We start from the raw sequence: 27,312 nt of genomic DNA, 5'->3' as shown, positions 1-27,312 counted from the left end.
AACTGCAGACAGTGTACAAGATGCAGGCAATATTTATTATACCAAAAAAGAATTGCAGTGATATTACAACCTTATTACCAACCTAAGGACCCAACACGGTCTGTGTTTCGGACAACACACCTTCCTCAGGGGTCCATGGTAAATAAGGAATAGGGCAAACTGCAATACAAATTATCAAACAATTGCCTTCCTGAACCAAAATCTTGAAGCAAAAGTGTGTGAGAGGGGAGGAAAGATGCTGCATTTGGGGGGCGGGGGATATGTATCTTTTCTTGACTTTATTGTAGTTCTTGTTTTGTCTATATATTTTGTTTGTATACGTCTTGTTCAAATGTTTGTCTTCCCCCATTTTTTTAAATATTGTGTATCTAGTATAGTCGATCTATCAAATTTTAAATAAAACATGGAAACTTAGGAAGGGAGAGATGATTGTTGTACATGGAAAAAAAATGACATCCCCCGAAAATAAGCCCTAATGGTTTTTTTTTAAAGCTAAAATTAATATAAGACCCTGTCTTATTTTGGAGAAAACAGGTAGTAGTAGATTTTAGACTAGCGCTGGAGTTTGATGACCTCATCTTAATGCATTATGAAGCTTTTCAGCGAGTAGAATAAAGGACTACAAGTATTACATTGCTTTGAGATTTAAGTTTTAAACCACTGGTAAAAATGCCTCCTTCCCGTAACTGGGTAACTTGGCAGCTCTGTGACAGTTACCTAATGAGCTCTCTTCAAGTGAATGTATTGCAGGCCTCAAAAGGTTTCCCGCGCCTTCAACTGTTATAAGCGCTGATTGGCTCGGCCCCCGTAGATAGCGCCAAAATCAGCCTATTAGAAAGAGTCGTTTGGCTCGCTAGGTGGGAGAAAAGGAGCCTATAGTGTTGCGATTGGTCTTGTTTCTCTGTCGAAAATGTAGGGTTCTAATTGGTTATAGCGTTGGTCTGGTTCTGGGTTTTTCGACGTAGCGTGAACGAAGGTGTCGGTGAGGGCTTTTGGCTTAGGTATGGTGGTATAGTTTGGTCTGGTCTAATTCGGTCTGGCACGGTAACCACCTTAGCTCAGATACGATTAATACAGCTCAGTTCTGCTTGGGTAGCTACTACTACTACTACTATTTTTTGTAGAGCGCTACCAGGCGTACGTAGCGCTGTACAGTCGTGACTCACAATCTAATCAATCAAAACAAACATGATGCTAGGGTAGGGGTTACAGTTAACGGGGGATGGTTAAACAGCTGGCTAGGGTGATGAGCAGAGAGGGCAGTAAGTTGAAGACAATCTCGACAAGGTGGGTTTTCAGCTAATTTTTGAACAAGGGAAGGGGGATGGGGGTAGTATAACCGATATAACCTGGTCCTGGACGATTTACTGTGGCTTTGTACAGCCCGTTTCTCCTTGGTTCTGGAGGCATCCGAGTCAGTCAGGTTTTCAAGAGGTCCATAATGAATACGTATGAGAGTGCTGCTTTTTACAAAATTATTATTTTTATTGTTCATGTATATTCATCGAGGATATCCAGAAAACCTGACTAACTGAGATGCTCCTAGGATTAGTTTTGTTAACCATTGGTCTCTCTAGTATAACATAGTGCAGATTTGTGTGGCCCATTTCTGCTTAGCTTGATGTACTTGGGCTTTAATATGTCCCAGCCCCACTAATTGGCATATTGTAGTCTACTGTGGCCTGGTGTAGCCTGATGTTAGGCTATGCTAGCTTGTTTTAGTAAAGTATGGCTTTGCCCTCCACTATCTCAAACATTTGGCCTATTTTCTTTCCCTTCTGTTTTTCCAGAATGCCTAAGACCAAAGAGAATTTGAGCTCATCCAGCTCCTGCAGTGACTCAGATGATAGACGTGAGAGGAAAGTAAGGCTTCAGTAAAAGGCTACTCTAGCACACTGCTGTAGAGTGAATTTATTTTCATGAAAAAGTAACCATGGCACAATTGCTCTCTTCAGGGAGTTCAGATTGGGAAAAGGAGACTTTGTCTGCTTCTGGAAATGTGATTTCAAATCACACGCTCATAGACTTGATTTGTGGCTCTGAGAGGAGCATGTACTAAAACAAAACAAAAACCCCATAAGGATGGTCTAGAGCAGGGGTTAGCAACAGTGGCGTACCTAGCATATGTGACACCCGGGGCCCATCATTTTTTTGACACCCCCCACCTATATGAAAAATATGATTTTTAGTAACAATCTACATATCGCACAACAAGAGTGTACCTAGGAAAAGGCAGCATCTTAAACACGGCAGTGAGCACTAGAACACCAACACATACATTGTAAAACTAAACAAACCAGATCCTGCACAGTCAATTGATCCTGTACAGTCGATGCTATCAGAAAGCCATGTCCCTTTCATACACACAGACAGATACACCCTTGCCCAATATGGAATAATCACAAACTAAAAATAGAAATATGTAGACAAAAAAACTGAACTGCCAAGAAACCAGACTCTGCATACAATGCAACACCACAAAAACAGTAATACATGTCCTCTAATACTGTGCAAAATATAAAGACAGTAGATGTAAATTTGAAAAAACTGATACATAACAATCATCACTTTACAAATTAACAAATAAAAATAAAACAAATAATGAGAAATAAGAAAATACCATTTTATTGGCCTAATCCCCGTAAGATCGGTCCTCATCCCCACAAACCACCTGATTCCATCCACACAAGCCTTGAATTGTTTTATATTGAACTTATTATATTAAAGTATAAAAAAACAATATTCTGTACAATTGTCAATTTATAAATCAGCGTCTTTTCCCCACTCTCTGTTTCTCATTTCCTTTCAGCGTCCTCAGCCCCACTCTCTCTCCACTTTCCTTCAGCGCACGCACATAAAAACAAGCAAGTAATTTTATATCATTTTCATTCTATTCATTCATAGAAATTAAAGTCTAAATAATGCCAGTCACATAACAAAACATGATTTTACAAAAATAATTCCCTGCACAGTCAAGCCTGCAAGGATTACTAGATATCTTTCAGTAGCTCCCCTCCCTCCCTCCCCCTTACCTTCGTGGCCAAGTCAAAATGATCTACCAACAATAAAATTTTAAAAACACAAAGCACACTGTACGCAGAGAAAATGTTAATTATCATTTATATTCTGCGGTTTTCAAAGAGGTCAAGGCAGATGACTTTATGCAATGTCACCTCAGTAACAACTATACAAAAATAGACAAATATACTCCCTCCCTTTTTACTAAACCGTGATAGCGTTTTTTAACGCAGGGAGCTGCGCTGAATGTCCCACGCTGCTCTCGACGCTCATAGGCTCCCTGTGCTAAAAAACGCTATTGCGGTTTAGTAAAAGGGGTCCATAGTGCAAAATATAGACAGCAGATATAAATTCTCAAAACGGACACATTTTGATAACTAAATTGAAAATAAAATCATTTTTCCTACCTTTGTTTGGTAATTTCATCAGTCTCTGGTTGCACTTTATTCTTCTGACTGTGCATCCAATATTTCTTCCCTTCTTTCAGCCTCCTGTATGCTTCCTCTCCTCCAGACCTCATTCCCTCACCCAACTTTTTCTTTGTTACATCCTGTCCCCTTCTTTCTTTCTCTCTCCATGCCCCCTTTCTTTCTGTATGTCTGTCTTTCTCTCTCTCTCCCCATGCCCCATTTTTTCCTTTCTTTCACCCTGCCCCCTTTCTTTCTTTCTGGCTCCCTGTCTCCCCCCCCCTTTCTTTCTATCTTTCTTTCTCCCTGCCCTCCCCCACGCTACCGCCGCCACCACAATGCTGCTGCTACCACCTCCAGGGAAAGGCTGCCACTGGCCATCGGAAACAGGCCAGCACCGAATTCGCCCTGCTTGTTTCCCGCGGGCCGACCAAAATACATAATATAAAGTAGACTTGTCTATACCGTACTTCTGGAATCATCTGGTGTTTAAAGGTTAACTGCATTTTAAGTCGGGCTTAATTTTGGTCCTCTTGTATCTGTTTTGCTTTGGGCACTTAAATGCACTATTAATGTCTGCCCTGTAAGCAAGGTTTTGGGGTACTGTTGGATGGTTCTGGTTGGTCTCCCTCTCAGTAAATTATTTGTGCAAATTTAAACTGTCTTTTTAATCATATGTTTCCTGCCATGATGATTTAGTGCAGGGGTGTCCAACCTGCGGGCTTCATGCAGCCCCGTGAAGAATTCTGTGCAGCCCCACTCACGATGCGGTGTTTTCCTCTGCCGGCTCCCTCTGTCTTGCTGCAGCGTGTGCTTAAAGCCACGCGCAGCGGATCCTATGTGCCTCTTGCGGCTGACCCGGAAGTGTTCCCTCTTGACGTTGTGACATCAGAGGGAACGCTTCCAGATCAGCCGCAGAAGGTGCATGGAAAACGCTGCCCGCGGCTTTGAGCAAACACTGCAGGCAGGGCTTTTGCTCCAAGAGCAGAAAGTTCAGTGCCGCCTATAACTTCAGCCAGATCCTGGGGAGAAGGAAAAGGGAGAGGAATGAGAGATGTCAAGCCCATGGGAGGGAAAGATGCCAGAGCATGGGAGGGGAGGGAAGGAGACAGAAGCCAGGCCAGAAGGAAGGAAGGAGAGAAAGGAATGAGAGGGGATGCCAGATAATGGAGGGGAAGGGGGAGTTGGAAGGAGAGGAGAGATGCCAGGGCATGGGGGGAGGGAAGGGAAACTAAGAAGACAAATACCAGACCAGAGAGAGAAGATGTGCCAGAGAGGAGGTACCAGGGCATGGGGGAGGGAAGGAAAGGCGAAGAAAGATGTCAGAGCATAGGAGAGGGGTGAAGACAGAAAAATGGAGAGGGGGTGAAGCTAAAATGAATCATATACAAAGGAGAAGGGACACAGGATAGACAGTTTATGGAAGAAGCATAGAAAGAGGGAAGATATCATATGGAACGGGGAGAGAGCAGACAGAAATGGAAGGGGCAGAGAGAGAGGGCAGACAGTGGATGGAAGGGGCTGATGCTGCATGGAAGACAGAGAGAGGACAGATGCTGTCTAGAAAGAAGAGAGTGAGGATAAGATGATTAAAGCAAGGGGGATTTGTTCAGATATGGGGAGTTTTTTTTGGGTGGGAGGGTATTAAAAGACGTGCCAGATTGGGCGTGGGGGGAGAGCTTATGGAACCAGAAACAGAGGACAGAGAGAGATGGTAGGCAATGGTCTGAAGGGAAAGAAATTAGACCTGGAGTAGTGTGGAGGAAGAGGGAAAGAGATACTTGAAGGGAGAACTGTTGGGAAGAGAAAGAAAGAAATGGTGGACCTGGAGAAGAGAGGCAGGCAGGCAGGGAGGGGGAGAGATGGGATGGGGGACAGTTGGGAAGAGAAAGGGAGAGAAGTTGGATCTGGGGATGGGAGGGAGGGAGAAATGTTAGCCCTGTGGATGGAAGGCAGAGAGATGCAGCATCTCTTTTTTTCCCTTCATTTCATTGTTCAGAATCAAGGGGGAGGGAAAAAGAAAACAGAGAAGAGGGAGCAAATTGTTGGACCATGAAGATAGAGGAGGAGAGATGGAACCAAGGGAGGGCAGGATGGAAGAGAGCTGGGATAAGATGATGCTAGGGGATGGAAAGTTGGTAATCTCTCTTCATTTTGCCAGCATTGCGCACTTCAGCTGTGGTGTGAAAATAGATTTAGATGCATACAGTACAATAACTCCTTCTTCTTTCCCAACTAGAACAGAAGCATTAATTTTTATTTCTTCCAGAAGAGAAAGAAGGAACCTCCAGCTAAAACTGAGAGAGCGAAAGAGAAGATTGCAAAGGAAATAAAGGCTTCCGCTAAGAATCCACAGGAAGACAGTATTGAAGGGAACATGTTTCAGGTATCTGGGCTTAATACATTACATTACATTAGGGATTTCTATTCCGCCATTACCTTGCGGTTCAAGGCGGATTACAAAAGGTTAATTTAAAAAAAACAGAGTTACAATGATTAGCTAGAGAGGTAAGTTGTAGATCTTATAAACATTTAGCGGGTTGTTGAGGGTGAGGTGGTTTGTAAGAGAGTTAATAGGTGGTCATAGTGGAGATTCTTTTGTTATTATTAGTGCAGTAATGGGTAGATCAAATGTCAGTTTTAGAGTTACTAAGAGGTCGTGGTGTTATTGCTGCTTCAGGAATTTCTTGAAAAGTGTGGTTTTTATTTCTTTTCTGAACGTCCTATAGTCTGGGGTGGTCATCAGAAGGTTGGAGATCTGGTTGTCCAGCCTTGCGGCTTGAGTGGCTAGGAGGCCGTCGTGTAGTTTTGTTCTTTTTACTTCCTTGATTGTGGGGGGTATGAATGGGGAGTGCGTTTTTCTGTGTCTGGTAGTGGGTGCTTGGATGAGGCGATTGTTCAGGTATGATGGGCTGTCTCCGTGTAGGGTTTTAAATAATATGCAGTAGAATTTGAATTGGATTCTTTCTTGGATTGGAAGCCAATGTGAGTTGATGAAGGCTTCAGTGATGTGGTCATGTTTTTTCAATGAGTAGATGAGTTTCAAAGCTGTATTTTGGATTGTTTGGAGTTGTCTTATCGTAGTTGCAGGGCAAGGAAGGAAGAGGATGTTACAGTAGTCCAATATACCTAGTATTAGGGATTGTACTATAAGTTGGAATTGTGTTCTTTCAAAGAATTTTCGGACTTGTCTCAGATTTCTCATGACTGCGAATGATTTCTGAATTGTTTTATTTATTTGCGGTTGCATAGTGCAGCATCTGTCTATGGTCATGCCAAGTAGTTTTATGGTGGTTTGGATGGGATATTTGATTGCGTTTATATCTAAGTTGGTTGTGGTTTGGACCTTGTCATTTTCGAGGAGGATGAATTTGGTTTTGTCTTGGTTGAGTTTAAGTTTGTGATTTTTTCATCCAGGTTGTGACTGTTTCAAGTGTTTGGTGAAGTTTGTCTGTCATGGTAGGTTTAGAATGATCGTATGGGATGAGGATGGTGATGTCATCCGCATAACTATAGGTGGTTATGCCCAGATTGTCCAGATGCGTTCCTAGAGAAGCAGTGTAGAGATTGAAGAGGGTAGGGGATAGTGGAGATCCTTGTGGTACGCCGCAGGGGTTTGACCAGGATTCTGACTTTTCTTTGTTTGATTTTACACTGTAGGTTCTGAGATTTTAGGAATCCTTCAAACCAAGAGTATACTTTATCTGAGATGCCTATTGCATCTAAGATCTGTAGAAGGATGTTGTGGTCCACTAAGTCGAATGCCGCAGTTAGGTCCAGTTGTATGAGAAGCATTTTTTTCCCTGTACTAAGTTGTTGTCTGACGGTATCCATAAGGGAGCCTAGTAGTGTCTCTGTACTGAAGTTTGTTCTGAAGCCTGATTGCATGGGGTGGAGTAGGTTGTGGTCATCTATGTAATCGGTGAGGAGTTTGGCTACTAGGCCTTCTATAATTTTGACATATAGCGGAATTGAGGCTATAGGTCTAAAGTTAGATGGGTGGTTTTGTGGTGCTTTTGGGTCTTTTTGGATTGGGGTGATGACGATTTCGCTGAGGTCAGCAGGGAATGTGCCTTCTGTGAGCGTGAATTGAATCCATTGTAGAGTTATGGTGCGGAATTTTACACTAGAGGTGGTAAGGAGATATGAGGGGCAATGGTTGAGGTCACAGGAGGCATGGCTGTATTTTTTGTAGAATTTGTTGAATTCTGACCATTGTATGTTGGGGAATTGAGTCCAAATTCTGTCTGCTGCGGTTGCCTCTTTTCCTGTAGGGTGGATTGTGATTGGGTTTTGATGGGATGGGTTAAGGATGAGAGTGGCTCTGGTGTTGGTAATTTTGTTCTTGAAGTGTTCTGCTAAGAGGGTGGGTGATGGTGGAGGGGTGTTCGTGGTGGTAGTGTATGGTTTGGTGTCTGTTAATTCTTTCAGGATTTGGAATATTTTTTTGGAATCTTGGGTTTCCGTGCCTATGCTTATAAGGAATAGATTCTGAACTTAATGGCTGGGATCATTTTGGAGCTAGTTCTCATATCTTTCCAGAATAGGAGAATTTTGGTATTATGACTTATAGGGAGGGAAATTAGCTGTAGAAAATGCAACTGCATCACAGGTTCATTCAGTACTTAGTAAATTTAGCCCTTTATGTACCCTATCAGAGTACTGGCAGAAATGCTTAGCTAGCCAGTCTCCTTCTCCTCTTCCTCCCTCCCCCCTAAAAATCCTGTCATAGGCATATCGTCAGTAATATACTTTATATAATGGTGCATGTTCAGCAACTTAAGTAGAAGCATTGTGAAAAAGAGCCCAGGACTGAGTGGGAATTACGGGAGCAAGAGGTGCAGGGGAAACAGGCTGAGGACGTCAATGACACACTGCAGGAGGAGGATTACCGAGATGAAGCTCGGGGGCTGGTAAACCATGAGGAGGACTCCAGGAGGCCCAAAACACGAGGAAAACCAAAAAAGAGGGCAAAAAACTGGGTCTTATACTGCCGATACACAAATGCCAGGAGCCTAAGGGCCAAAATGGGAGAACTAGAAATCATTGCCAGCAAAAAGAACATAGACATAATTGGAATCACAGAAACGTGGTGGACTGAGGACAATCAATGGGATGTGGCCATACCAGGGTACAAACTATACAGGAGAGACAGGACACACAAAAAGGGTGGAGGAATAGCGCTGTACATAAAAGATTCCATACCCTCAGCCAGGATGGAAACAACAGTACGGGCGGAGGGCTTGGAATCACTATGGGTTAAGCTACAGGGAGGAACTGGGGCAGACATTAAATTGGGTCTGTACTACCGCCCACCTGGACAACCGGAAGAAATCGACCAGGACCTGGAGGCTGAACTGAGGCAGGTATGCAGAAGCGGAAATGTGGTGGTGATGGGGGACTTCAACTATCCTGGGATAGACTGGAGTATTGAGCACTCAAACTGCGCAAGGGAGACCAAATTCCTAGAGGTCACGAGGGACTGTTTCATGGAGCAACTGGTCACGGAACCAACACGGGGCGATGCCACTCTTGACCTAATCTTCAACGGACTAGGGGGGCCAGCAAAGGAGGTGGCGGTATTAGCCCCGCTAGGTAACAGCGATCACAACACGATCCAGTGCAGGCTAGAAATTGGATCAAAGGGGAAAAGAACCACAACGACGGCACTCAACTTCAAAAAAGGAAATTATGATGCCATGAGGGAAATGGTGGGAAAGAAACTCAAAGGCAACATAGGGAAGATGGAATCCATAGAAAAAGCCTGGACCTTACTCAAGGGGGCTGTGCACGAAGCGCAAAACCCCAAGTTCAGGAAAGGGTGCAAAAAAAATAGAACAAAAAACCCAGTGTGGATAACAAATGCAGTGAAGAAGGCGATAAGCGACAAGAAAGCATCTTTCAGAAAATGGAAAAAAGACCAAACAGAGGAGAACCAAAAAGTGCACAAAGAACACCAGAAGGAGTGTCACCGAGTGGTTAGAAAAGCAAAAAGAGAATACTAAGAGAGACTGGCAGAGGAAGCAACAAACTTCAAGTCGTTCTTCAGATACGTCAAAGGGAAACAACCGGCAAGAGAAGAAGTGGGACCATTGGATGATGGAGATAGAAAGGGAGTAGTAAAAGAAGAGAAAGAGATAGCTGACAAGTTAAATGAGTTCTTCACGTCAGTCTTCACGAGGGAAAATACAACCAACATTCCGGAACCCAAGGAAATCGTAATAGGAGACCAAGATGATAAGCTGGTCAATTTAGAGGTAAGCCAAGAGGATGTACTCAAGCAGATAGACAGACTAAAGAGCGACAAATCGCCAGGTCCGGACGGCATTCACCCAAGGGTACTCAAGGAACTAAAAAACGAAATAGCGGAGCCACTTCAACAAATATGCAACCTATCCTTTAAAACCGGAGAGATCCCAGAGGACTGGAAAATAGCAAATGTCACGCCCATCTTCAAGAAGGGCTCAAGGGGCGACCCAGGAAACTACAGGCCGGTGAGCCTGACCTCAGTCCCGGGAAAGATGATGGAGGCACTGATTAAGGACAGCATCTGTGAACACATCGAAAACAATGGACAGCTAAAACCGAGTCAGCATGGCTTCTGCAAAGGTAGGTCATGCCTCACAAACTTATTGTACTTCTTTGAGGGGGTGAACAGCCAGGTGGATAAAGGGGAATCCATAGACATCATTTACCTCGACTTCCAAAAAGCCTTCGACAAGGTACTACACGAGAGACTGCTTAAGAAGATATGGAACCACGGGGTGCAAGGGGAGGTCCACCGATGGATCAAAAACTGGCTGGCAAACAGGAAGCAGAGGGTTGGCGTAAAGGGCCATTACTCAGACTGGAAAGGGGTCACGAGCGGAGTTCCACAGGGGTCGGTGCTGGGACTGCTCCTGTTCAATATCTACATAAAAGACCTAGAGGCGGGAACCAAGTGTGAGGTCATTAAATTTGCAGATGACACCAAACTATACAGCAGGGCTCAAACCAGGGAAGACTGCGAAGATCTCCAAAAGGATCTAACGCAGCTGGAAAAGTGGGCTGAAAAATGGCAAATGAGCTTCAACATAGGGAAATGCAAGGTCATGCACGTGGGGAAAAAGAACCCGATGTTCACTTACAAAATGGGGGGAACACCACTAGGGGTCAGTAACCTGGAGAGAGACCTGGGAGTGATGGTAGACGCAACACTGAAGGCATCGGCGCAGTGCGCCACGGCCTCAAGAAAAGCAAACAGAATGTTGGGTATCATTAAGAAGGGTATCACGACCAGGACGAGGGAAGTCATCATGCCGCTGTATCGTGCAATGGTGCGGCCGCATCTGGAGTACTGTGTCCAGTACTGGTCGCCGTACCTCAAGAAGGACATGGCAGTACTTGAGGGAGTACAGAGAAGAGCAACTAAACTGATAAAGGGAATGGAAAATCTCCCATATACCGACAGATTGAAGCAGTTAGGACTTTTCTCCCTGGAAAAGCGGAGACTTAGAGGAGACATGATAGAAACCTTCAAGATCCTGAAGGGCATAGAAAAAGTAGACAGGGACAGATTTTTCAAATTATGGGGCAACACAAGTACAAGGGGGCACTCGGAGAAATTGAAAGGGGACAGGTTTAGAAAAAACACTAGGAAGTTCTTTTTCACTCAGAGGGTGGTGGATACATGGAACGCGCTTCCAGAGGCTGTGGTAGACAGGAACACATTAAATGGTTTCAAAGAAGGTTTGGATAGATTCCTAGAAGAAAAAGGGATTGAGGGGTATAGATAGGTATAGACCACTACTCAGGCAATGGACTTGATGGGCCGCCGCGGGAGCGGACCGCTGGGCAGGATGGACCTATGGTCTGCCTCAGCGGAGGCAACTTCTTATGTTCTTATGTTCATTTCTGTTTTCTGTTCAGCTACATGATGGTGGAAATATTTTTGGTCCTCTACCAACTTGAGTTCTTGTACAATCCCTCTGGAGGCTGAACTTGAGGGATCTTGTATGTCTGGTAGCTTCTGTTGCAGGGCTACTAAAACTTGATCCCTCCCCTTTGGGCTACCTGCCCGGGAGTTTCCTGTCATGCTCAGGTTTGTACCTGCAGCTTCTTTGCATGGTTGAAATCAGTCTCTTCTGCTTGTGATTTGTTTTCAATTCCTGGTCTTTTCTTATATATTTTGCGGGTTTGCCCACTTGCTGCTGATTAACTCTATGCGAGTGATCCTTTGGCGGGAGATCGCAGACATTTTAAATTTTGTCTGCTTCTGGAGGGTGCTCTGTAAGCTTAAACTGCAGTAAGCCCTCTTAGACAGCTTGCAGATTGGATCAGGTCTCTGGGATCTGGAGCCATCTCTCTCCTGGTTCATACGCAATGGGGTAGAGCGCAGACTGCTGCGGTTCCGTGGATGTATGCTGGGATCGGAACCAGACCACGTGTCTTCCCTAATTTCCCTAAGGGGTCCTAGTGGTCGTGATCTGTGATGATAGGGAAGGTGAGTCAGTCAGAAGACCTGAAAATCCAGTTTAATTGACTCCTGAGGTACTGATCTCCTTGCTTGTACTGTGTATTGCAGGCTGCCATAGACTTTCATTGCAGCACAGCAAAGTTTGCCGACTTTGGGGAGTGCTGAAATTGGGGTTTTGGGTGGTTTCTCTGCATGCCCTGGTCCCCCCCCCCCCACCTGTAAAATCCTAAAATCGCCATTTTATGTGATTTCCTGCATTTTTCCCGGGTGTTTTTAATGCAAAATCGGCATCCACAGTAGCCATCTTGAATTTTCTTTAATGTTTTTAAAACTATATTTTTTGGGACTTAGAAGCTTTGTTTTTGCTCCAAACTTCACAGATGACCACCTCAGGACAGGATGGCATGGGTTCATGCTGTGAATGTGGTGGATGGCTTGCGGATTCCCAGCCGTGTATTATGTGCGCTGCGGCCCGCGAGGGGCATGAACCATGTGTGGATTCCACATTATCCTTCTTCGGAGAGGCCCTGTTTACATCTGATTACACTGGAGATGTGATTCTAACGTCCGGGATGCCAAAATTGGGCAAGGAGGGCGTTTCACGAAATAGGGAAAAAATTTCATAAGCCTTCTGAACATTCCAAATCTGAGTCCCGCAGATCGGCTCTGGCCGCTGGGGACTAAATTCTGCCGGATTTGTGGATATGATGTATCGGGCTTTCATGAGAATGAGGGCTATGCCTGTATCTCCCTCTCAGACTCTGGATTCCAGCATGCCCATTTGCTCCCTTGTTGGTCCACCTGAATCCCAGCAGCAGCTCCCCGCTATTGCCTTGGTGCCTGCATTAATTTTTATGCCATTGCTATCGCACGGATCTTCGGCGGGGTCCGCTGATGTATCTAGCTTAGCGGATCTCAGAGATTCCCAGAACACTGATTTCCTTAGAGACCTCGACTTCCTGGTTTCTGGGGTGAATTATTTGGCAGACACATTCTGATATCTTGAAAGGTTTTTTGGGTTTTGTTTTTTTTGCTAAGCTGGGAGCTTATTCAGTTTCTGCAAGGAGAATGTTATGGATTCGCCAGTGGTCGGGTGATGCTTCATCTAAGGCTACGTTGAGCAAGTTACCTTTTAAAGGTTCGCTTTTGATTGGCCAGGGTTTGGATGACCTTATGGCAAGTGTGCAGGATCGTAAGCCTAAGGTGCTTCCTGGCTCTAGACCTCGCCCAACCAGGGGAACGGGATGGCCGAATTTCGTCCCTTCCGGAGAACCTCACAGTACGGCAGACCCCTTGCAGGTGCACAGCGTTTCAGTCTCCAGACCTCGCTTTGGAGGTGCAGCGCGCCAACAGTTTGCCTCCTCGACCTTCTGTCCCACCCAAGAAAACATTCTGAAGCCAGGTCTTTGGCGAGGCCCCTCCAGATCGGGGGGGGGGGGGGGAGGTGGCTTTCTGCCTTCCTTCAGGAATGGCTAAAGATAACCTCGGACCAGTGGGTCCTAGAGATTCTCAGGGATGGTCTTCGACTACAGTTCTTCCATGCTGGCTTGAAGGCTTCTCAATTCTTCAGCCACAAAGTAAAACCAGGAGATGGCGGCATAGATGCCTTGGTTTAACCATGGCCAGCAAAGGAATTGTTGTACATATTTCTCCCATAGCCAATGTAAGGCAGAATTATTTGAAGAATATTGACCCACTTAGGGGGATGGTGATTCTCATAACACTGGATTGGTCACATTGCCCTTGGTACGCATATCTGGTTCAGCTACAGCAGGACCAATGCTTCAGACTGCCTCTTTACCCAGCACTGCTATTGCAGGGTCTAATTGCCCCGGAGAGTCTGGAACATTTTGGGCTTCCAGCATGGCTCTCAAGTGCGCAGCTGTAAAGAAGAAAGGGATATTCAGAGGGAGTAATAGCCATCTACTTAGGTCATAGGAAGGTAGCTAAGGTCACAGCCTTTGCTAAGGCTTGGTAGACTTTTTAGCACTGGTGTGCAGAACAGAAGGTAGAGACTTTTAGGGCTCTGATTTCTGCGGTCCTATAGTTTTCTTCGGGACAATCTCAAAAATGGCCTAGCGGTTGGCTCCCTCAAGGTACAGGTAGCAAGCCTCTCATGCTTTAGGACTCAAGTAGAGAAAGGGTCTTCGACTTCTCATCCAGGTTTCTGAAGGGGGCATTGCAGTTGCATCCTCCAGTGAGACAACCATTTCCAATATGAAATCCTAACATGTTATAGGCCCTCAGTAAAGTCACATATGAGCCGTCACAAAAGTTGTCGCTGATGGATTTGACCATCAAGTCGGTCTTCATGGTAGCTATAGCCTCAGCAAGAAGGGTTTTAGAGCTTTAGGCTCTGTCATGCAGAGAGCTGTTCTTCAGATTTAAAGATGGTGGTGTGTCTTGGTGCATGGTGCTTTCTTTTTGGCCAAATGTGTAAGCCCAACTTCCTGTGTTCCAGGCAACAGGTGTAAAGGAAAAGGTTTTTGCAGTTACTAGATGTGAGGAGAGTTCGTCTCAGTTTTCTTGAGGTGATAATGCTTTTTGTGTTTCAGAACATCTTTCGTTCTCATCAATCCTAGCAGACTGGGAAAGCCGGCATCCATTTCCAGATGAATCCACAGGGCTATTTGCATGCTTTGGCGGTGGTAAACTACCAATCTCCTTCTGCTTGAGGAGACTTGTAGGGCAGCTGCATTGGCCACTCTTCATTCTTTCACAGGCACAAATGGACACCGCTTTTGGGTCTTCGGTGCTAGCAGCAGGCTCATCTGTCCTGCCCTAGACTTGGGACAGCTTTGGTACATTTTGCTGGTCAAGACTCATGTTCCTTTTGCACTGGAAGGGAAGATTAAGTTCTTACCTTGATTTTCTTTATACTGAAGAAAAAGATTTGAGCCTTGACACCTAGTCTGTCAAATGTCAGTTTAGCCTATTTCCTGTCTTGGATGTATATGGATGTCTACAAATACTTGCCTTGGAGCAGTTGAGAGCATAAAGATAGTTTTGTTTGGCTGTCAAGTAAGTACGATAACTGTGATAGCTCCCTATGGCAAAATCTATGGGAGAGCCTATAACGGCTGTATAAAGGGAAAAGAATTGGGACTTGTATACTGCTTTTTTGTAGTTATACAAGCACACTCAAAGCAGTTTACATTTAGGTATTTCAAGCATTTTCCCTATCTGTCCTGATGAGCTCACAATCTTTCTAATGTACCTGGGGCAGTGGAGGATAAGTAACTTGCCCAGGGTAACAGGAAGCAGCATGAGATTTGAACCCATAACCTCAGGGTGCTGAGGCTGTAGCTCTATCACTGCGCCATACTCTCCTGGTTGCACTGAGGTGGCTTGTTTGTTTCCACCTTGTTTGTATTAAGTTTGATGGAGTTTAATTCTTTGTTACAGAGCAGAAAAGACGTGATTTGTTTGGGGAGTTCCCTTTACACTTCCCCCTCCGTATTCACGGGGGTTAGGAGCAGAGCTGGCCCGTGAATATTAAAAAAAAAACATGAATAATATTCAGGCCGGTTCTTCCCCTAACCCCTGCTTCCCCCGGTTAATTTAAGCCCTGAAAGCCCCCCCTTAAGCCTTACCTAGTGGTCTAGCAGGTTTTCAGGCAGGAGCGATCTTCCCACGCTCCTGCCCCGTGCAGATCGCTCACAGGAAATGGCTGCCTTGAGTTCCTGTAGTCTCTCGAGCCATTTCTTATGAGCGATCTGCATGGGGCAAGAGCGTGGGAAGATCGCTCCTACCCCGAAAACCCGCTAGACCACCAGGTAAGGCTTAAGGGGGGGGGGGGGCTTACAGGGCTTAAAATAGCCTGAAAATTTTAAATGGGTTCTTGGGTTTAAAACCGCGAATAAGAGAATCTGTAGATACGGAAATTTAAATAGGTTCTTGGGTTTAAAACCGCGAATAAGAGAATCTGTAGATACGGAATTCACGAATACGGAGGGGGAAGTGTATTGTACTTCTGATGGCTCCCCAGCAGCCCACAAGATTTGAGATTGCTTCTAATTTTGTATAGTCCTCCCTTGTGGATGTTCTACATCAATGATATTGTCTTCATGAGAAATATCTCCAGCTTTGTATGGTAAGTCCCAGAATGTCACTGGGAACTAGTTTATTTAATAGTTCTAAACTTCCCACTTGACAGGTGCTTTTGTGCCTTTGCAGATTGGCAAGATGCGCTATGTTCGTGTTTCATCCTTTAAGGGGAAATCCCTTGTGGATATTCGGGAATTCTATGTGGGTAAAGAAGGCGACACTAAACCTGGAAGAAAAGGTATTTAAAGATTATGCTTTAAATTGGTGGTTTCCATCCTTTAAATATCCACAAAAATACACCCTCAAAATGTTCAGGATAACGTCACTTAACTTAACTAAAAGAGAGAAAAGACCTCAGTGTCTAATAGGGGCTATCCAAACAGCAACCCACATAGACAAGCTGGTTACAAATATCACTTGAAACCAGCAGATACATCCTCGGTCAAAAAACTCCCAAAAAGTTGAAGACACAATTTCACAATAACTTTCAAAAAAATAACAGTCAGTTTCAAGTCTCTATTTCAAAATTTTCAATAAAGTCACTTATCTGAAAATTGCTGTCTTCTTAATGACTTCTCAATCCGTTAAACGTAATCCTGAGGCTTGGAAGCAGGAGAAAATCACTCCATCGGAGAAAAACTCAGCATAGCAGCTACTCCAATATAACCGCTAGCATAATCCAACAGGGTTCCCTGTTTCGCTGATAGCTTCATCAGGGATTTGAGCGTCGATTCACCCGCTTCAATTCCTGGAGGCTTATTCTGGAATCTTTAGCACTTGAATGTAGCTCTCAAGGTTCCATGCTTTCGCATGGAGCCAGTGCGATCAGTCATTGCAGCGGTGGCCCCGTGGAAGCCTATTTGCACATTCTGATTTTTCTAACCCACCTCATTCTTTCGGTTTCATGTACTAGAACAGCATTTCCAGTTCTTGACTCTTTGGGATGGCAACAGCTCCTTGTACCTACACTAAGCTGATGGTGGTCAGAGCAGCTTACCTGTGAAAAATGGGTCTGCAGGTTCACCCTTACTTGGACAACTGGCTTATCAGGGCTCCCTCGTTGGCAGAGAGTCAGCACACGGTGGATCAGGTGTTCCAGGTGCTGGAGGACCTGGGCTGGATCGTGACCTACTCCCATGTTTGCTTGGGTGTCATATTGCTCTATCTGTTCTCTTTGACACGGCTGTGGGACGTGTCTATCTTCCAGAAGCATGCAGACTGAAACTGTATGCCCAGATTTCTTCCTTTCTGGAGCTGCCGGTTCCTTCGGTGTGGAACTAACTTCAGGTCCTAGGGGTCTATGGTGGCCACTATAGATATACTGCTGTGGGCGAGGGTGTACATGCATTCTCACCATCATGCTTTACTCTCTCACTGGGCTCCGCACAGATATGCTTTACAGTCCTGTCTTCCCTGAAATGAGGTACGAGCCAGCATGGATTGGTGGCTTCTCCTGCAGTTGCTCTGCAGGGGCATTCCACTGCAGATTGCCTCCTAGATTGCGGTGGTGACAAAAAGCTTCAAGAGTCACGAAGACTAGGGACCACTCGAAGTTAGAGTAATACTTTTAAAACCAAAAGGAGGAAATATTTTTTCACTCAGAATAGTTAAGCTCTGGAATGCTATAACTTTCCCCTCTTCTGTAACTTTCCCCTCATGCATCTGTAATTCGCTGAATGTCCAGCCTTCTTTTGATGTTGAACTGCCTAGAAGTCGTCTGACTATGGCGGTATAGAAAAATAAAGTTGTTATTATTATAAAGTTATTAAGAGTGGTTAATGTAGCTGGTTTTAAAAAAGGTTTGGACAAGTTCCTGAAGGTAAAGTTCATAAACTGCTGTTGAGACAAACATGGGAGAAGCCACTGCTTGACTTGGATCAGTGGCATAGAATACTGCTACTATTTGGGTTTTTGCCAGGTACCTGTGACCTGGATTGGCCTTCGTGAAGACGGGATACCGGGCTGATGGACCATTGGTCTGATCCAGTAAGGCTATTATGTTTGGGGCTGGGGAGGCCACTGCAATCATTGTCCCATTCAAGGAAGTTGGACACCCTTTCAGAGGAAATGGTCCATCAACCGGTTGGAGTTGAGAGACATTTGGCTGTCTCTGTCGTAGAAGACCCTGACTGCTTGGCCCTCCAGAGTCCTCTGCAATTGCACCAAAGCAACAGCAGTAGCCTATGTTAATTCCTAGGGAGGGACCAAGAGCACCCCCTCACCCCCCCGGCTCAGGAAGCTCGCCTTATGGTTCTATGGGTGGAACGTTGCCTCCAGATGCTCTCAGCAGCACATGTGGTGGGAATCAACAATGTTCAAGCCAACTTTCTCAGCAGATATTCTGGAGCCAGGTGAGTGGGCCCTGTCTGCAGTGTCGTTCTAAACCATAGTGCAGCGCTGGAGCCAACCCCACTTTGACCTCGTGGCTATGGCAAAGAACAAGAAAATGGATCATTTCTTCAGTCGAAGATCTGAGCCCGAAAACAAGGGTCTCTGCTCTAGTGCAGCTGTGGCCTCAGGAGATTACATTACATTGATGTCTTCTATCCTGCCAATACCTTTCAGATTCTCCTGCATGTCTTTCTTCCCTGGTCCATGAAAGACTGAGTGTGGTGGATCATGGTCTATCCGGGCCGCATCATTCTAGTGACTCCAGATTGGCTTCGCAGACAGTGGTATGCAGATCTGATCTGTCTTTGCAAGGGACTTGGCCTTCAGCTAGGCACCCATCCTGACCTGCTTATGCAGGGTCTGGTCTCCATGGAGTATCCGAGTCACTTTGATCTTATGGCATGGCTCTTGAGCACGCAGCCTTAGAACACAAAGGCTATTCTGCTGTGTTGTTGACACACTTCTCAAGTCTAAGAAGTCATACACAGTTTCTGCTTATGCTAAAGCATGGAAGCATTTCCAGCATTGTTTCACTCGGGACCAGGTGGACCCTTATTCGGCTCCAATCTTGGCGATTCATGCCTTTATGCAAGCTGGACTTGATAAAGGTCTTGCTGTAGCACCTCTTCGGTGACTCATCCTAGATTTCTGAAGGTTGCTAGATGTCTGAAGGGGGCTCTTTGCATCAGATCACTGGTCAAGCAGCCTACCTTCCTGAGACCTCAACCATATCAAGGCTCCCTTTGAGTCTCTTCGGGATGCTTCCCTCTTGAACTTGACGATCAAGAACATGTTTCTGGTCATTGTTACCTCACCATAGTAGGTTCCAGAACTCCAGGTTCGTTGCTTGTAGGGAACCGTTCCTCTGCATCTTGGACACTGGGATTTCCCTGCTTAAGGTTCCTTTGCTACATGTGGTTTCTGCTTTCCATGTTAATCAGGAAGTGTTTGCCTGCTTTTCAGCCTACTGGTTCCAAGACGCAGGATCGCCTTTTGAAGAAACTGGATATGCACAGAGTGCTTCTTCGCTACCTGGAGGTCATTAATGAATTTAGTCTCTCCGACCATCTTTTTGTGTTGACTCGTTCTGTTAAGCAGGGTGCTCCTGTTTCCAAGGCCACAATTTCCAGATGGATCCGTAGGGCCCTTTCGTCAGCCTTTATTCTTTCTGGAGAAACAGTCTTCCATTTTCGTAAAGGAGCATTCTACCAGGAGTGTGGTTTCATTGTGGGCTGAAGCTAGAGTTGTCTTCCCTGAGGAGATCTGCAGGGCGGCAACATGGTCCTCTCTACCCACGTTTGCCAAGTTTTACAGAGTGAATGTGGTGGCGAGACAGGGCTCTGCCTTTGGGTCCTCAGTCTTACGGGCTGGTGGAAGACATGTGGTCGACTTTGAAAGCAACCATACAAGAAGCAACAAACCGCTATGTAAAATCAGTAAGTAAACGGCGAAGGAACAATAAGCCACAGTGGTTTACTGCGGAGATCTCAGACCTGATCAAGGAGAAGAAAAAAGCATTCATCTCTTACAAACAATCAGGGAAGCAGGACTCTAGAGCAGACTACCTGGCCAAATCAAAAGCCGTCAAAACAGCAGTCAGGGAGGCTAAATTCCTCATGGAGGAGTCTCTAGCAAAGAACATCCGGAAGGGAGATAAATCCTTCTTCAGGTATATCAGTGATAGAAGAAAAAACTCAGGCGGGATTGTACGTCTTAGGAAACCAGACGGAGACTATGTGGAAAAGGATTCGGAAAAAGCCCAACTATTAAATGAATACTTCTGCTCAGTCTTCACCCGAGAAGCGCCAGGGCTCGACCCTCAGCTACAGACAAGGGTTGGCTCAGTTGACCCGTTTAGTAACTTTGAGTTTACGCCCAGCAATGTCTACGGTGAGCTGTCAAAGCTCAAGGTTAACAAAGCAATGGGGCCGGACAACCTGCACCCCAGGGTGCTTAGGGAGCTGAGTGATGTCTTGGCGGAGCCACTGTCCGCGCTCTTCAACCTCTCCCTTAGTACAGGCAGCGTCCCGTTGGACTGGAGGACGGCTAACGTCATTCCACTCCACAAGAAAGGCTCAAAGATGGAGACAGCAAACTACAGACCAGTGAGTCTAACATCGATAGTGAGAAAACTAATGGAAACTCTAATCAAACACCAATTAGATAAGATCCTGGATGAGGAGAATCTACGGGATCCCCGACAACATGGATTTACTAAGGGGAGATCCTGCCAATCCAACCTGATCAGCTTCTTTGACTGGGTAACGGGGAAGCTGGATATTGGGGAGTCCCTGGACATCGTGTACCTGGACTTTAGCAAAGCATTCGATAGCGTACCACACTGCAGGTTACTGAGCAAGATGAGTTCTATAGGATTAGGTAACACATTGACGAAATGGGTTGGGAGCTGGCTTGGAGGTAGGCTCCAAAGGGTGGTGGTGAACGGCACCCCCTCCGAAATGACAGAGGTGATTAGTGGAGTACCACAGGGCTCAGTCTTGAGCCCAATCCTATTCAACATCTTTATAAGAGACTTGGCAGAAGGGCTTCGAGGTAAAATAACATTATTCGCCGATGACGCCAAACTGAGTAATGTAGTGGGCAAATGCACAACAGACGAAGATTCAGTGCCCGACAACATGATGCACGACCTACTCCTACTGGAGCAATGGTCTAGGACATGGCAACTCAACTTCAATGCCAAAAAATGCAAAGTTATGCACCTGGGCAGCCAGAATCCGTGCAAGTCTTATACCCTTAATGGCGAGATCCTAGCAAAAACGGTAGCAGAACGAGACTTGGGGGTAATCGTCAGTGAGGACATGAAGTCTGCCAATCAAGTGGAGCAGGCTTCGTCCAAGGCAAGACAAATCATGGGCTGCATACGAAGGGGTTTCGTCAGTCGTAAGGCGGAAGTCAATATGCCATTGTATAGATCCATGGTGAGGCCCCACCTGGAATACTGTGTGCAATTCTGGAGGCCGCATTATCGCAAGGATGTGCTGAGACTGGAGTCGGTGCAAAGAATGGCCACCCGGATGGTCTCGGGACTCAAGGATCTACCATACGAAAAACGGCTTGACAAATTACAGCTATACTCGCTCGAGGAGCGCAGAGAGAGGGGGGACATGATCGAGACGTTCAAGTATCTTACGGGCCGCATCGAGGCGGAGGAAGATATCTTCTTTTTCAAGGGTCCCATGACAACAAGAGGGCATCCGTTGAAAATCAGGGGCGGGAAACTACGAGGTGACACCAGGAAATTCTTTTTCACTGAAAGAGTGGTTGATCGCTGGAATAGTCTTCCAATACAGGTGATTGAGGCCAGCAGCGTGCCTGATTTTAAGGCCAAATGGGATCGGCACATGGGATCTATTCACAGGGCAAGGTAGGGGAGGGACATTAAGGTGGGCAGACTAGATGGTCCGTGGGCCCTTATCTGCCGTCTATTTCTATGTTTCTAGCTTTTTTGGGACTGCTTTTATACATCCCATCTGTCTAGAACAGGGGCGCCCACACTTTTTTGGCTTGCAAGCTATTTTTAAAATGACCAAGTCAAAATGATCTACCAACAATAAAATTTTAAAAAAACACAAAGCACACTGTACGCAGAGAAAATATTAATTATCATTTGTATGAAGGGTTAAGGCAGATGACTTTAAAATATGAAATGCCCCTTGCAGCTCCTGATGCTCATAGGCTCCCTACACTAAAAACCTACAGTAAAAAGGTGCCATAGCGCAAAATATAGACAGCAGATATAAATTCTCAAAATGGACACATTTTGATCTCTAAATTGAAAATAAAATCATTTTTCCTACCTTTTTTGTCTGGTGATTTCATGAGTCTCTGGTTGCAATTCCTTCTTCTGACTGTAAATCCAATATTTCTTTCTGTCTCTCTTTCTCTCTCCCCCTGCTCCCTCTTTATTTCTGTCTTTCTTTCTCCCCCTGCCTTTTTCTCTCTCCCCCTGCCCCTCTTTATTTCTGTCTTTCTCTCTCCCCCCTGCCCCCCCACCCAAAGCCATCGTGCCGATTTCTCCACTTCCCCGATTCTTTCTCTCTCCCTTCCCCCCCCCCACCGATTTCTCCCTGCTTCCCTGAGGCAGGCCTGGCACGTACAAACACTAGACCCACAAGCCTTCAATTCTGACATCAGAGAGGAAGCTCCAAGCCAGCCACTGGAAAAAGATTAGGTACTTACCTGGTAAGCTCTTTTCCAGGAAATAGGTGAGATTATGCACAGGAAGGACAGGGTGGGAGTCTAGACAAGTGGTCCCCAACCCTGTCCTGGAGGATCACCAGGCCAATCGGGTTTTCAGGATGGCCCTAATGAATATGCATGAGAGAGATTTGCATATAATGGAGGTGACAGGCATGCAAATCTGCTTCATGCATATTCATTAGGGCTATCCCAAAAACTCGACTGGCCTGGTGGTCCTCCAGGACAGGGTTGGGGACCACTGGTCTAGACTGTCTCTCTATGCTTCTCCAAGTTGTTTGGATGCCTATCAGCCCTTGGGGGCTGGGAAGAATGTTGTATCTGTTACTTTTTTCTGCAGGAGTAGTTTGAACTCCTTTGAGGCCTTTGTTGTCTGTAGTTGAGGATATAATGTTAATTCTTGAGCAGAACGGTTGTTCCTGAGCTTGATTGCCATGGGAATCTCTACTTCATGTTAATTTGGTGGCTCTTAGTGCTTGGGTACTACCTGTAGGTGGAGCTAGAGAGCACAGTGAAGTACAGCAGAGGCACAGAGAAAAATCAAGTGGATTCCTTCTGCAAATGGCACGCGGCCATGGGGATACTTCCCATCTGTCAAGAATGTCTTATTTATCTACTGGAAAAGAGCTTACCAGGGTAAATACATAATCTCTATTGTGGACTCTGAAGAGTAGCAAGTAGCTTCCTAAGCTTGGGCTCCTTTCATAAAATATGCTTTTGCTTTAGGGTCTACAAATAATTCAGCTGCATTACATGCAGGGTTAATGTGTGCTCTTGAGAGAAGATAGGAAAGTTGTTTGGGTATGAGGAAGCAGGACTCTTAAGCAGAAATCAATTTACTGAATTAAATTGGCTTTGCTTTATTTTTATTTCAGGAATTGCTTTATTTCCTGATCAGTGGAACCAGCTGAAGGAACAGATTCCAGATATTGATGCAGCAATCAAGAAACTGTGACGAGTAGGGCACCTTAAAAAGGACAGAGGAAACCATACACAAGATTGTTTTGTTGTTTACATCCTTTTAAACTATTAAAATATTGTTTACCTCTGAAAAATATAGTGGAGGCATACTGCTGCTTTGGGTGTTAAAACTGCATTGAAATAAGCTGGGAGTTGTAAAACTTAGCTTAACTCTGCAGAAGTTTGTCACTAGCTGATTTAATGCATATCATCTCAGGAATGAATCTCACCCTTATGTTTCAAGATGATCTGTTTTCTTAGGGAGATGTGTGAGCACTCAGCTGTTTGACCTCTGGGGTGATTTCTGGTTAATTAGATTTTAATACAAAAATTGTTAATTTGCTAGTGATCTGAATGTGAAGTTTTAATTTTGAATTGTTTTACAGCTGGGATAAAGCATACAAAAACTGCCTTTAGCTTTTTTTTTTTTTTTGAGGGGGTGGGTTTAACACCTTCATTCTGCTGGTACTGAGCCTCATCCTGCTCTTATCTGAGAAGGCAGGATCCACAGTGGAGGAAACTGGATGTTCCTGATCACCTTAAACTCCTTTCCTATTCTCCTCCAAGGGAACGATGGAGCTTGTCTATAGAAACCTTTCCCCATGAGTGTAAGTACTAATGAACATAGTACTATGTCAGACCTAAAAACTTAATTTAGGACCCCACAATTTAAGAAATGGAGATACAAGCCAAATCTAACTTAGAATTGTTTGGAGTCTCTATACTCAAACTACATCATGCTGGAAGAAAGCCCATTCCTTATCCCACCAGACCAGCTTGAATGTGTGTGGGTTAATCTTCATTTCCTGGAAGAAGGCAGCTTCTCCTAGGACAAGCAGGATTCAGCCACATATAGTTACTGAATTGGTTAGGCCAGGTTGGTGATCTGTCTTGGTTGGTCTTCCCAGAAAGAAAAAGAATATTTCTTTACCACCTTTCCAGATTCACTGATGGGTAATACAGTCGACTCCACCTAAGTGCGCGTCGGTTATCAACAGCCTACCACCATGGTTCAGAGTTTGTTTGTTTTTTACATTAAAGTCAATGGACGTAAACTCCAGATAATTGCAAATTCCGGTTAAAAGCAATCATGTTCTCACATTGATGATCCACGTGTTTCAGATTAGCAGTCTAGGCCTGGCCAGGTGTTTGAACTTTCAAAACTGCACCATGGCGTCTCATGGAGAAAAACCTTTGTCTGAACATGTCCACCAAGCTGGACAAAAGTCATTGTCTTTGGCTGAACGTGTCGATGTCTTAAAGAGAATTGACCAAAGGGAGAGTCAGATCACCATTGCAAAACATTACAGTGTTCATCCTAGCCAAATTTCTCAGATTCACAAAAAAAGCAAGCCATATTGAAAGACTGGCAAAACATCAGCAATCCTACTAGGAAACTGAAAAGAATTAGGAAGGCTGGAGACTTTGAACAGACAACCAAGAATCTGATGAGGACGGAGATACTGCTGCGGTCATCATGACTAATGAAACACCTGCAGCGATTGTTTACTTCTCGGATGTGCTGAAGTCCCTACACATGTTGCGTTATCTGGAGATAAATGGATGTCACAACTATGGCCAGTTTTACAGCATCAGTAGTCAGTTACACAGCCTGAATCATGCAATCTGCGTGCAGCAAACAATGACTGATTATTTCAGTAGAATGTTGGTTTAAAAAAAGGTTTACAGTGTACTGTATTGCATTACAACCGTGTAGATTTGTTTTACATGTGTTTTATGCTAAACAAGTTTTATTGCATTTGACTACATTGTACTGTGATTTTCCAGGACTAAAACGTGGTACTCCAATTAAGTGCATGTTGTGGGCTGGTCTAGAAGCCTTGCACTTAAGGAGAGTCGACTACCTCATTATGACCAGCAGGTGGAGATTTGAGACAAAAACCTTTGGTTGCAATACAAGTAGTTGTGCTTTCCCCTAATCTGACCAGTTTTCTCTCAGTCTCAGCAGGTGCTAAGATATTACTGGCTTTCCTGAGTTAGTGTAGGCCTGTTGGAATTTGCATAGTGGCCTTTTTGTGTTTTCTGGTGCCGGACAAAGCTTAGAGGGGGGACCCTGTTTGGGGGTCTGCCTGACCTAGGGAGTGTCACACTCGACAGGTCATGAGTTGAGGGGAGAGGAGGGAGGGGAGGGGTCCCTGTTAGAGCATCCCCTTCTGACAGTGTAGGCCAGGGGTAGGCAATTCCAGTCCTCGAGAGCCAGAGCCAGGTCAGGTTTTCAGAATATCCACAATGAATATGTATGAGATGGATTTACATGCATTGCCTCCTTGAGATGCAAATCTATCTCATGCATATTTATTGTGGATATCCTGAAAACCTGACCTGGCTCCAGCTCTCGAGGACCAGAATTGTCTACCCCTGGTGTAGGCTGTGTTTCCTTATAGCACTGTTTTCCTGTCGTTCTGGTTTCTAATGTTTGTTGACCTGGTTCAATTATGTCTTAATTGTTGCTGTTTTGCATTTCTTGATAGGAGCAGATTAGACTGATTTGTCGGGTAGTGTCCCTGTACCTCTTTCTTGTCTTTGTCCTCTACAGATGTTTCTAGTTGCTTGCTACAGATGTTCCAGTGTTGAAGTTATTGAAACAGACATGGGGGAAGCCACTGCTTGCCCTGGAGCGGTAGCAGGGAATGTTGCTACTCTTTGGGTTTTTGCTAGGTACTAGTGATCTGGTTTGGCCACTGAGGATGGGCTACCATTGGTCTGACCCAGTAATGCTATTCTTATGCTAGTCTATGCAAACTAGCAATTGAAACCTTATCTTGGTCTTGGGGTACAAGAAAAGCAGAAAACAACTCAAGCATGTTTAATGAGCAATTTGTTTTCAATAAAGCAGTAATGTAATGGGAGAGTTGCAGATAAACATACCAATCTCTATTCAAAAACCCCTCAGGACTGTACAACAAATCCTCAAAGGACCAAATGTTACCGTCTGCTGTTTGAAAATCAGCAACATGAAATAAACTATGATGTGTCCATCTAGCAAAAGGAGCTTGGTGTATGCCCGTGGTAAAGTATAATTGCCTAGAATGGGTTGCATGTCACTTATTGTGCATCTGCCCCATGAAGCCTACAAGAGTTCTCCAAGTGGATTGCATGGTACTAGGCAAGACATTGTGCCTATAAAGGAAGATATCAAATGCAATGGAGTGTGTAACAAATAACAGGGGTAGACAGGATGAAACAATTCCTTTTCCATGGATCATGGCATAAAGTCATCACACTCTAGACCAGGGATCTCAAAGTCCCTCCTTGAAAGCCGCAATCCACTTGGGTTTTCAGGATTGAAAACAATGCATGCATATAGATCTCATTGGGGAAATCATGAAAACCCGACTAGACTGTAGCACTCAAGGAGGGACTTTGAGACCCCTGCTCTAGACCAAATCTTTCACATGCCTAAAAAGACAAGTTAAATCCTAATACAGTGCTTCATATTAGGCAGGCCTAACTCCCCAACAGCCCATGTGCCATGTAAGAAATTCAGACATGTTTTTTAGGCTTTTTCCCATTCCAACAAAAATTCCCAATCGGCTGCTGCAATATTTGGAGATCCCTCTGCACTATCCTGATGAGAACAGTTAGTAAAACATATAACCAATACAGAAAAATAACCATATGACACAGTAATTCTACCATAGAGTGATGATGGTAAAGTTTTCCAAATAGTCAGTTCCTCTACAATGTAACTAATAAGAGCCTCAATATTGTAGCGATACAGGTGGACTTGATCCATAAGGAGCTAAATACCCAGATATTTGAAAATCTTTGTCCTCCATTGTGAGGGAAAGT

The 27,312-nt window shown here is 44.9% G+C and overlaps 1 protein-coding gene across 4 annotated transcripts; it reads left to right on the top strand.

Annotated features, from left to right (window-relative positions):
* The first annotated feature begins 859 nt into the window (after nucleotides 1-859).
* Nucleotides 860-25,263, top strand: LOC117365894 (activated RNA polymerase II transcriptional coactivator p15-like). 4 transcript variants are annotated; one of them, XM_033956825.1, is made up of 5 exons: nucleotides 860-1,001; nucleotides 1,791-1,863; nucleotides 5,698-5,811; nucleotides 16,057-16,165; nucleotides 23,415-25,263. In XM_033956825.1, the coding sequence occupies exons 2-5, from the start codon at nucleotides 1,792-1,794 to the stop codon at nucleotides 23,492-23,494; spliced, it is 375 nt and encodes a 124-aa protein (XP_033812716.1). In that variant the 5' UTR covers nucleotides 860-1,001; nucleotide 1,791; the 3' UTR covers nucleotides 23,495-25,263. The 4 variants fall into 4 exon arrangements, with proteins under 4 accessions (XP_033812716.1, XP_033812715.1, XP_033812714.1 ...); XM_033956824.1 differs by having other exon boundaries at nucleotides 5,695-5,811; XM_033956823.1 differs by lacking the exon at nucleotides 860-1,001 and adding an exon at nucleotides 1,136-1,287.
* Nucleotides 25,264-27,312: the final 2,049 nt, after the last annotated feature.

Source organism: Geotrypetes seraphini, chromosome 8, assembly GCF_902459505.1.
Source record: "Geotrypetes seraphini chromosome 8, aGeoSer1.1, whole genome shotgun sequence".
Lineage (NCBI taxonomy): Eukaryota > Metazoa > Chordata > Amphibia > Gymnophiona > Dermophiidae > Geotrypetes > Geotrypetes seraphini.
This window is presented reverse-complemented; position numbering and strand designations above follow the sequence as displayed.